Source organism: Tupaia chinensis, unplaced genomic scaffold, assembly GCF_000334495.1.
Source record: "Tupaia chinensis unplaced genomic scaffold, TupChi_1.0 Scaffold149964_2, whole genome shotgun sequence".
Classification (NCBI taxonomy): Eukaryota; Metazoa; Chordata; class Mammalia; order Scandentia; family Tupaiidae; genus Tupaia; species Tupaia belangeri.
Window position 1 is genome coordinate 2,274,236 of NW_006209806.1, and position 11,186 is coordinate 2,285,421.

Here is an 11,186-nt window from a genome sequence, read left to right on the forward strand (position 1 = left end):
GGGGCCAGGTCCAGGGCTGGAATCGTGGTTGGCCGTGTGGGAGTGCAGTGCCCCTAGCCACCCTGACACCTGCTGGCCCTCCCCCTTTTTTTAAAAGAGACTTTTTTTTTTGAGAGAGAGAGGTTTTTTCGCTACAGGGTGTGTGCGCTCGCCAGACAGACAGAGAGAGACAGGGAGACAGAAAGCGAGAAATCACCCCCCAGGGGGATGGCCACGCCGCAATCCCTTCTCCTCCATTCTCCTCTCGGGCTCTTGGGCACGCACGCACACGCGCCTGGCATGAGTTTTAAGCCACCGGGTCTAGGATGCGAACCGCATGGGAGTCCAGCGACATAGCCATTACGCTAACTGCTGGTCCCTAAAGAGACATTTTTAATATAGGCACGTGCATTCTTCAGAAAGACAGACAGAGAGACAGAAAGCGAGAAATCACCCCCCAGGGGGATGGCCACACCGCAATCGCTCCTCCGTTCTCCTCTCGGGATCTTGGGCACGCACACACACGCGCCGGCGTGAGTTGAAGCCACAGGAGCCGGGACGAGCTGTGGTCGGCTACGTGGGAGCCCAGTGACATAACCATCTCGCCACCTGCTGGTCCCCACAGGTTACATTCATTTGTACTGAAGGAGAAGGTGGGTGCAAACAGCTATGTCAATCTTACTTTTTTGTTTTTCATTTTTGTCAGAGGGCACGTCAACTCACCAGAGAGACAGGGAGACAGGGAGACAGGGAGAGAGCCGCCCCGCTGGGGCACGGTCACCCACAGCCCCTTCTCCCCCGTTTCTCCATCGTGTTGGGATTCGGGCCCTGCATGCACACACAAGTGCTTGGTGTGTTTTCTAAGCCCCTGGGCCCGGATCCGAACCACCTGGTCAGCCTGGGCACTAGGTCCCTTAGCTGCCAGCCACGAGTCGGCCCCCATCTCTCCCCGTCTCCTCCCACTTACGAAGGAAAGCCGGGCCGTGTCATGAGGCCTTCCTTAGGAGAGGGCTGCTACCCTCAGGGCAGGTGGGTGAGGCCCGGGGGTGGTTCCAGGTGCTGACTGCAATACAAGCCCTGGGCCCACGCCTGAAGGCACACACAGGCACCACCACGTGGCTGACTGAGGTTCTTGTCTCAGACCAGAGGCTTGGAACTCCACAGTGGGCGTGGGTGTGCATGCCCCAAATCCCAAGAGGAGACGGGAGAGGAGGAGGCGTTGAGGCGTGGCCATTCCCCCATCCCCCAGTATCCCCACTCCCGTTGGTTTCTTGCTTTCTCTCTGGTGAGTGCACCTGTCCTATTAAAAACAAAAACAAAAACTCTAAAAAAAGAAAAACACAGGGAGCAGCAGATGGCGTAACGGTTACATTGCTGGACTCCCACGTCGACTGTGGTTTGAGTCCCGGACCTAGCGGCTTAAAACTCATGTGGGGCGCGGGTGCGTGTGTGCCCAAAATCCCAAGAGGGGACTGGAGGAGGAGGGATTGCGGTGTGGCCATCCCCCTGGGGATGATTTCTTGCTGTCTCTCTGGCGGGTGCACATGCCCTGTGACAAAATCTCTAAAAAAAAGACAGACAGACAGATGCCAGGCGTGGGTATGTTCATGCCTAAAATCCTAAGAGGAGACTGGAGGAGAAGGGATGGTGGCACGGCCATTCCCTGGGGGGTGAGTTCTCTCTCCCTCCCTCCGTCTCTCCCTCTCTCTCTCTCTCCCTCTGGCCAGTGCACGGGGTCTATAGAAAAACAAAAGGAAGAAAGGTTGCGGGGAGCTGCTAGGCCCTCCACCACACAGGATCCACTCCGTGTGACGGATGGCCCTCCCCGGACACCGAAGCTGGCAGCGCCTGGACCTCGGGTCCCCACGCCAGGCTCCCTGAGCAGCGGCTCACACCGTTTACAAATCCCCCAGACGGAGGGGCTTTTGGGAGCAGCAGCCACAGCCCAGCACACGGCCACTTCGCGGCGGGCGCTGGGACTCGAACAGGCTGCCCCGGGAGCCCTCGGCCTCTGCTCGCTGTGGGGTCGCAGCACCCACGCTGTCCACCCACCCCGGGGGAGCCCCTTCTCAGGCTAGAACGCAGAGCCTCACAGCTAACAGCTGCTTTCAAGGCGTGCATGGAGAGGAGGAGGGCGAATGTAATTATTGTATAATTTTTTAAAAGAATTTATTTTTATTTATTCATTCATTTGTTTTAATTTGACCAGAGAGAAACACGCAGAGAGAGAGAGGGAAAGTGAGAAAGCAAGCGACCAGGTCTGGGACTTGAACCGTGGTGGGCGATGTGGGAGTGTCTAACGCCTTAGTCACCACGCCACCTGCTGGTCCCAGTATATCTAATTTTTAAGAAGAAAAAAAAATGTTTGGAATCTTGTAGAAAATTTTTGTTATTACTTTTTAATTTGACCAGAGAGAGCGCGAAAGAGGAACTGAGAAAGCAAGCCGCCAGGTCGGGGGCTCAAACCACAGGTGGCCATGTGGGAGTCCAGTGCCCTAACCACCACGCCACCTGCTGGCCTTGAAAAAAATTTTTTTTTTTTTTATAGAAACTTCTCTCTACTGGCTGCGGGGTGAGACTCAGAAGGTGCTTGCTCCGAGCTCAGAGGGACTGTGAGGAGGGTCAGTGGGGGCGACGCCTCAGTTTGGGTCCCGAGGTGGGAGCCGAGGACGGGGAGCAGTTAGAAGCGGCCTGGCTGGGATGTGGTGTGGCGGGCGTCTTCCTTTACTTCTCCGGGGGCCTCTCGACGATGCCCGGGGCGAAGGGGCCCACGAGCCACGTGACGGGCGTGTTCTGGGCCACGTACTCCACCAGGCGGTCCAGCGCGTCCCGGGCCGTGGCCAGGCGCTCGCGGCTTTGGGCCAGCACGCCGGCGGACAGGTCCTGGAAGGAGTGGATGCCGGAGAAGGCGGCCTGCAGGTCCTCCAGCTGGCGGCGGGCCTGCTGCGCCTGGTCCAGCACGTTGGCGGGGAGCCCCTGGATGCTGGCCCCCAGCGAGGCGCAGGTGCCCTGCAGCTGCTGCGTCACGTCCCGGAACATGGTCAGCGCCTGCGACTCCACCTGCTGGGGAGGGACAGCGGCGGGACGTCGGGAGGTCGCCGGGAAGGAAGCGGGAGTTCTAGCGCCAGGCCGGGGCGGGGCCTTTCCACCGGACAGACCCTCGTTCGGGGTTCGCGCTGCAGCTGTTTCCCCCTTGTTTTTCTCAGATGTAGGATTTTGCTGTGATACTCAGGCCGGCCTTGAACTCGCGACCTCCAGTCTCAGCCTCCTGAGTAGCTGGGTTGGTGGGAGTGATCTATCCCGCCAGGCTCTGAGCTTTTTGTTGTTTTTTTTTTTAGGTTTTTACCATAGGGTGCGAGCGGACTGGAGAGAGACCAAGAGGGACCGTGAGCAATCCCTCTGGGAGGGGCGATGGCCCTGCCACTCTCCACTCCTCCTGGGACTCCGCACGCACGAGCGCCCGGCGTGTTTTTCTAGCCACCAAGGCCGGGACGTAAACTACAGGCGGCCGTGTGGGATCCCGTGACTTCGCCACCATACCACCTGCTGGCCCCTGAGTTTTTCTTCATATTTAAAAGGAATTATTTAATTTTTAATTTGATCTATCACTATTATGCTTTTTTTTGGGGGGGGGGTTTGCTATAGGGCAAGTGCGCTCGCCAGAGAGACAGAGACAGAGAGACAGGCAGTTAATAGAGAGTCAGGCTGGAAAAGGCGTTTCATGCAGGTGAGCTCAGGGAGCAGAGGTCTCGAGGGTGACGAGGGGCCCAAGCCCCCAGGCCGCTGCCCAGCTGGGTACCTCTGGCTTGGCCGGGTCCTTCTCACTGCCCTGCGGTTGCTTCTGCTTCCAGCCGAGCCACATGTGGTGCAGCTTCTCCTGCGCCTCCGCCAGCTTGTGGTCCACCCCCTGCTTGACCGTCTCCATCTGGAGCAGAACAGAACGTGGTGAAGGGGAGGACCCCTCCACACCCCCCCGAGAGGAGGGATTCCAGAGGGAGCCCAAGGAGGGCTCAGACCCAACTCAGGGGATGTTTGGAAGAAGAAGGGAGAGCCGCCGTGGATCAGACAGGCGACAGTGACCTGCTGGGCTCTGCCGTAACCCTCAGCTCCCTCACGGCCTGTCCCTGGGCTGCAGAGAAGCCCATATTCGCAGCAGCCCTTGCAGATGGGGCTGGCCACTGATTTCAGCCAGCCTGGGGATCTGAACCCATGGTCTCCAGGCTGCCTTGAGACAGGGTCTGCAGGGGATATGAAGAGAAGCTGAAGCCGTCAGTGTGGGCGCTTGGAAAACACGCGGGGCACATGTGTGTGCCCAGAATCCCGGCAGGACAGATGGAGAGGAGGGAAGTTCCCCATGACTAGGGGTGTCTTTTCCTTTTCTCTCTCTGACTAGTGCACACGGCCTTCGTTATATAAAAAAAGAGAAAAAGGCCCCTGCAAGCCAATTTGCGAGGCCTGGGGGGAAGCCACCCTGACCGTGACACTGCACTGACTTCCAGCCTGCAGAACCGTGTGAAAATACACCTCAATCCTGCAATGTGTTAGGACAGCCCAGCAAAGTAATGCACGACCAGAGCCCTGGGGCGGGTGTGCCCAGAGCGCGGGCAGAGCAGGAGAAAGGAGCCCGGGAGCTCTGGGAGGGTTTGCAGCAGAAGGCAGGCAGCTGTCTGGCCCGCGCTGTCCCGCCCGATGCCACTTAGCCCTTCCGGCCCCGCCCACCCACATAGTCCCGCCCACCCGACCCCGCCCCATCCGCCTGGCCCCGCCCCGGGCCTCACCAGGCTGAGCGCCTGTGACAGCTGCAGCAGCGCCTCCTGCGCGCGCTGCCTGGTGTGGCGCAGCTTGCCCAGCGAGTGCGCGTAGGCGTGCTGGCGCAGCCGCTCCGACAGGGAGCCCAGGCGCACGAAGTAGCTCTGCTCCTGCCGCTGCTGCTGCACGGAGGCCATGTCGAAGCCCTCCAGGGAGGTGGCGATGCGGGCTGCAGGGAGAGGAGCCGGGCGTGAAGGCCTCCACCCCCGCAGAACCAGCCCAGCCCCGCTCCAGCGCGGAGCGTATATGTGGAGCTTGGACAGCTCACCACCTGCGCACACCTGGGGTTCCCGCCCCGGCCCTCCCTGTCCGGTAAATGGGGTTGTCCCGAACGGAACCCTACGGGATTAAAAGGTGGGGACCAGCAGATGGCCTAATGGTTACACTGCTGGACTCCCACCAGTATACTGGTGTTCGAGTCCCAGGCCTGCCCCGGGGCTTAAAACTCATGCTGGGCGCGTGTGCGTGGATGTCCACAGTCCTAAGAGGAGAATGGGTTTTGGTGTGACCATCCCACCCGGGGTGAGATTTCTCACTTTCTTCCTGTCTCTCTGTCTCCCCGTCTCTCCCACAAGTGCAGGTGCCATATAAATATATATATATATATACTGGCCTAGGCTCTGTAGGTCCCTACAACACAAACAGGCATTATCACCAGGGGTCTTGGGAAAGTTCAGAGGGCTGGCCAGAAGCCTAGTAAAGGTAGCGAGATCCAACATGGCAGGCTCCACGGTTCGAATCCTGGACCTGGTGGCTTGAGAAACACATTGGGCACGTGTGTGTGTGCTCCAAATCCTACCAGGATGGAGACATGGGGGACAGAGGGTGGCAGTGACTGAGGGGTGCTTCCTCTGTGTCTCTGGTGAGTAAACACACCCTCTGGAAATTAAAAAAGAAAAGGAACGGTTCCAGGGGTATTTTGAGTCCGCCTTGCCGGGGTCCAAGATTGTGGCTGGGAATGAGAGGAGGCTCTGTTATTTAAGCCGAGGACCGAGGACCGCTGACGGGGTCCCGGCAAGTCCGTATGAGACAGGGCTGGTGAAAAGAGTGTGTCCTTGGCGAGGCAGGGATGGGGGGAGCTGCCCTCCAGGGCTGAAGGCCTCCAGGGCTGAAGGCCTGGAATCTTTATTTTTTTTCAAAGATGGGCGCTCACATGAGGGAGACGGAGAGAGAGGGAAAGTGAGAAGTCACCCCCTACGGGAGGTGACCACGCCACAATCCCTCCTCCTCCGTTCTCCACTCGGGATTTTGGGAACGCACGCACACGCATGCCCGGCATGATTTCCAAGCCGCCAGGTCCGGGACTCGAACTGCTCAATCAGTCATGTGGGATCCAGTGCTTTAACCTCCACGCCACCCACTGGCCAGGCGCTTGCTATCCGTAGGGGACAGATGTCAAAGGGAAGCCCTGGCGGTCAAAGCTGGTTAGAATGATCCCTCCCCTGGAGCGGCTACCCTTCCTGGTTGCTCTGGTTTGTGGTTTTATTCACTTTAAAATTTATATTGTGGGCCCGGTAGGTGGCATGGTGGTTAAGGGTGCTGGACTCCCACATGGCTGACCGCAGTTCGAGTCCCAGACCTGGCAGCTTGCTTTCTCCCTCTCTCTTCCTCTGTCCCTCTCTGGTAAAATTTAAATAAATAAAACAATTATTTAAAAAATTTATGTTGTAGGAGGGTAGACATGCTTGTCAGAGAGAGGGAGGGAGGTGGGTGCCCCCAGGAAGGTGTGGTCGCGGGGCAATGCCTTCTCCTCCCTCTCCCTCTCCCTCTCCCTCCCTCCCTTTCTCTCTGGGCTGAAGGGCCAAGGGGCTGCAGGCAAGGCATGGGGTCACGTTTACCCAGGCACCCACAGGTGCTCAGCGCCCTTGGTGCGCCAGCCAAGGACAGCTGTTTCTAGGACGTGAAGCCAGTGTGTGGGAGCTCGCGTACAGACCCCGTAGGACCGCTGCTGTCTCACAGATCCACTCCCAGGGTGCTCGTCTCTCCATGCCCACCGCCTGGCCCACCCCCAGCAGTTTTCCCCCTCCAGGAAGGTGGGCGCCATGGACCCTGGCTCGGGTGCTCATGGGTGCCCTCTAGAGGTCGTTGCTGGTAGGACAGTTGTGGGGGGCAGGTGGGAAGCTCAGGGTCCAGGGAGGAGGGGACTGCACTGGCCTAGGTGAGCTGATGAGCAGAGGTGGCATGTACAGGATGGCAGAAGGGACACTACGGGAAGCTGGAGGGCTGGGGTGTTCCTGGGCCCCCGGGCCCGCGGCTGCACTCACCAAGTTCGGCGTCGGTCATGGGTAGGTGGTTGTCCACCCACTCCTCGGACTTGCCCAGCACCGTGTCCACCCCGCTCAGCACCATCTGGCCCACACGGGAGCCCATGACCGAGTGGACGCCGCTGGTCACCACGGACTTGGTCATGTCCACGCCGCTCTGCACAGCGCCGCGGGTCACGTCCACCGCCCCCGTCACCCGGCTGGTCATGCTGTCCTTGGCGCTGGACACAGTGCTGGACACCATCTCTCGGGCCCCCGACACCTTGGAGGACACAAGGTCCTTGGTGTCCGCTAGCACCTACGAGACAGGACAGCATCAACATCTCCGTCCCCCCTCCGTCCCTGGGTGCTCCCGTCCCAGGGGGGCTGGCAGGATCTCCTGGTGGGGGCCGGTAGTTGGTGAACATGGCCAACTGCTGTTCGAGTCCCGGACCTGGTGACTTGCTTTCTCACTCCCCCCCTCTCTGTCCTCCTCTGGTCAAATTAAAACAAATAGATAAATAAATAAAATCATTCCTTACAAAAAGAGAGAGAGAGATCTCCTGCTCTCTGTCTGGACTGCCTGGGTTCGAATCCCTGGCCTGATAGTCCTGGCTGGGTGCTCAAGCGCAAATCGCTCTGTGTCTAAGCTTCTTCCAGGGCGTTAGGGCTAAACTGTCCCCCTTGAAATATCCTTGTATCGAAGCCCTGACTCCCAGGGCCTCAGACAGACAGGGTCATTGGAGAGCCAGCAGGTGGCGTGCTAGTTAAGGCTCTGGATCCCGCACGGCTGACCGTGTGGTTCAAGTCCCGGACCTGATGGCTTGAAAAACACACCGGTGTGTGCAGGTGTGCCCCAAATCCTGAAAGGAAAACGTAGAAGGGATTACGGCGTGGTCTTCCCCGGTGGGGGATCTGATTTCGCTTTCTCTGGGGAATGCGCACGCCCTATAGCAAAACTGAAAGAAAAGGAGCATCTCTGCGATGGTCCATGGCCTGGTAGTTAAGGCAGCCGATCTCACCCAGCCAGCTGTGGGGTTCAAGTCCCAGACCAGGCAGCATAGGGGAACAGACTGGGTACGTGTGCATGCATGCCCAATACCCCAACAGGGTGGAGAGGTGGAGAAGGAGTGTTCGTGTGACTAAACCCCATGGGTTGCTTTCTCCCTCTGTCTCTGTCTCTGTCTCTGGGGAGTGCACGTATACCCTCTGGTTCATAAACAAAAGAAAAAAGAGCAGGGACCAGCAGGTGGCGTGGTGGTTAGGGTGCTGGACTCCCACAAGGTGGGCCGCGGTCCAAGTCCTAGACCTGGCAGCTTGCTTTCTCTAGTTCCTTCTCTCTCTCTCTGTCCCTCTCTGGTCAAATAAATAAATAAAGTCAAATAAAATCATTCTTTTTTTTTGAGAGAGATTTTTTTTGCTATAGGGCACGTGCACTTGCCAGAGAGACAGAGAGAAAGCGAAAAATCACCCCCCAGGGGTGATGGCCATGCCGCAATCCCTTCTCCATTCTCCTCTAGGGATCTTGGGCACGCATGCGCGCGCACACACACACATGCACCCAGCATAAGTTTAAGCCAACGGGTCCAGGACTTGAACAGCAGTTGACTACATGGGAGTCCAGTGATGTAGTCATTTTGCCATCTGGTGGTCCCAAATAAATAATTCTTAAAAAAATAAAAGACCACTCAGCCAGCTGGGGGCGTGGCCTTCATTAGGGCAGGCGTGTCTTTGTGTCGGGTGGGCGTGACCTTAGGATCTGGGGGGCGTGGCCCTGTGCTGGGTGGGCGTGGCCCGGGTTGGTGGGCGGGGCTTCATGCAGGGCTCTCCCCCAGAGGTGGGCGGGGCCGGCCAGCTCAGCCAGCCTGGGGAACTGGCGGGCACTGGTCACCCACCTTGTCAGAAGGCTGTTGCAGGATGGGCAGGCTCTCCTCCAGCTTGTCCAGGCCCCTGTGGGCATACCCGCTGGCTGTCGCAACTGTGGGACAGCAGAGCAAGAAGACAGCCCCTGATGACGGCCGCTCAGGCTGGAGCGGGTAGCCAGCGCCGGCTTAGGGGGCCAGGGGGGGGGCAACGGGCGGGACAGGGATGCGGGGCTCCAGGCCTCCACTCACTTTGGGGCTCCAGCTTGGAGAGGAGGGGCTGGGCCCCGCTGACGGCGGCGGCCGTGAGGGGCTTCACGCCCCGCTCTGCTGCGTCGCACACCGTCCGCACGTGGGGGTGGCTCTCCTTGGTGGAGGCGTAGGCGGCCGACACCATGTCGCAGGTGGAGCTGACCAGCGGCATGCTGGCCACGCGGTCCACCACGCTGGGCTGCAGGGGAGAGGGGCAGCTCAGGAGGACGGTAGGGTGCAGGGCAGGGGGCAGGCAAACCTCGGGGGCCTTGCAGTTCTGCGCAGCTCCGCGTCCTGTGCGCCAGGTGAATGCGCTAGCTGGGAACCTCCCACCCGCTTCCTCTACCCCAGCTTTGCAGCTCTGGCTGGAGCGTGTGGCGTCCTCCAACCGTCCTCCAACCATGGGCCGGGTGGGGACAGGGAATGAACCCCATCTGAGGAGCTTAGGTCTACAACGGGGTGAGGCTGGACTTGGGCACAGCAGTAAGGAGCTGCTCCACAGAAGCTAGATCGCAAGGCAGTTGGTATGGAGGCTAAGGCACCCACACAGCTTGGGGTTCAAGTCCAGCTTGAGTTTTGCCACGCATGTGTGCGTGCTCACTCTCTCTTGCGGGGTTATAATTCCCACCACAGATGTTCCATTTCAAGACTGCCGAGGGTCTCAGCCACTCCTGGGGAAGGCCAGTCCTCGGCGTGGTGGCTTATACACCGACTCCCACAGGACTGTGTGCTCAAAATCCCGAGGACAACGGAGAAGGGACTGAGGTGTGGCCATCCCCTCTGGCGAGTGCATGTGTCCCATCGTAGGGGGGGACTGTACTTCGGCGGGTGATGTGAAAGAAGGAATGGCCACTGGCTTCCCAGGAGGAGGGGCCTGGGAGGACTTCAGAGAAGTGATGGGGTGCCCGGAGGTGGGCAGGGAGATCCGGGACCCGCTCCTGCCCCCCAAAGTTCCCCCGCCCCGCCCCAGACACCTGCTGGTACTCCGTCCCCACTCATGAAGATGCCGTGAGCCCAGGCGCTCTGGCGGCACCGGCTCCCTGCCACGGAGGCCGCACAGCGCTGCACGGCCAGGGCCAGCCCTCACCTGCTGTACCGGTGCCTCCGCGGTCCCCTGGGTGCTGGCGTCAGCCTCAGTGCTGTTGGTGGCCATGTCTCAGCGGTGGGAACTGTGCAGAGGGAGACAGGGTTCAGGTGCTCCTCCCTCCCCTCCGGGCGAAGTCCAGGCCTACCTGGGAGCCGGGGGCAGAGGGCTCACCCCCACACACAGCCTGGCCACTCAGAGCCTTGGCCCACTCCAGGGTCAAAGCAGGTGCCGACTCGGGAGGTCGGGCAGGGCTGAGCCGGCTCCACAGTTCTGTCTTCTAATTGGCAGAGCACCGCGCGCACGCGCAGGGGGTGGGAGAGAGAGCACCCCGATGGGGTGTGGTCACACGGTCCCTTCTCCGTGTCTCCACCCCGCCGGGATCCGGGGCATGTACACTGCGTGTATTTTGCAGGTCTCCCGGACAAAGACTGGAAGCACAGCTGGCCGGCCCGAGGTGGCGTGAGGCTAAGGTGGCCGGGTCCCACAGGGCAGCCGATGAAGTCCGAGTCCTGGACCCAGTGCTTGAAAATCCACCGGGCCGTGTGCATGCCTGCCTGAAGCCCTGAGAGGGGAACGGAGAAGGGAGAAGGGGCTACGGCGTGGTCAGCCCTCAGGAGTGGTTTCTCGGTTTCTCCCTGGCGAGCACACGTGTCCAAGAGCAAAACACCAACCAAAGTCGGCCATGGGGCCCTGGCTCCCAGGAGGCCGTGGGGCTGGCCCCCCTATTTATTTATTAAGTGGCTCTCTCTTTGCTTTTAATTTTTAATATTTTTTTAAAAAAAATGTTGGGACCAGCAGTTGGTATAATGGCTATGTCGCTGGACTCCCATGTAGTTGACCGCGGTTTGAGTCCCGGACCTGGTGGCTTAAATTCACGCCGGGCGCGTGTGCGTGCGTGCCCAAAATCCTGAGAGGAGAATGGATTGCGGCGTGGCCATCCCCCCTGGGGGTGAT

General features: G+C 59.6%; 1 protein-coding gene across 1 annotated transcript; it reads right to left on the reverse strand.

Moving 5' to 3' along the window:
* Positions 1-2,435: 2,435 nt before the first annotated feature.
* On the reverse strand, positions 2,436-10,373 carry PLIN3 (perilipin 3). Its single transcript, XM_006171801.3, has 7 exons — positions 10,233-10,373; positions 9,146-9,344; positions 8,927-9,009; positions 7,053-7,350; positions 4,758-4,957; positions 3,779-3,904; positions 2,436-3,042 (listed from the first exon to the last, which is right to left on the reverse strand). Exons 1-7 carry the CDS (start codon positions 10,296-10,298, stop codon positions 2,704-2,706), a joined length of 1,311 nt encoding a protein of 436 aa, XP_006171863.1. The 5' UTR covers positions 10,299-10,373; the 3' UTR covers positions 2,436-2,703.
* Between the last annotated feature and the right edge of the window lie 813 nt (positions 10,374-11,186).

Coding starts and splice junctions, on each gene's coding strand:
- PLIN3 (XM_006171801.3), bottom strand. CDS start 10,298: ATGGCCACCAACAGCACTGAGGCTGACGCCAGCACCCAGGGGACCGCG. Junction 9,345..10,232: donor CGGAGGCACCGGTACAGCAG/GTGAGGGCTGGC, acceptor TCTCCCCTGCAG/CCCAGCGTGGTGGACCGCGT. Junction 9,010..9,145: donor CTCCAAGCTGGAGCCCCAAA/GTGAGTGGAGGC, acceptor GCTGTCCCACAG/TTGCGACAGCCAGCGGGTAT.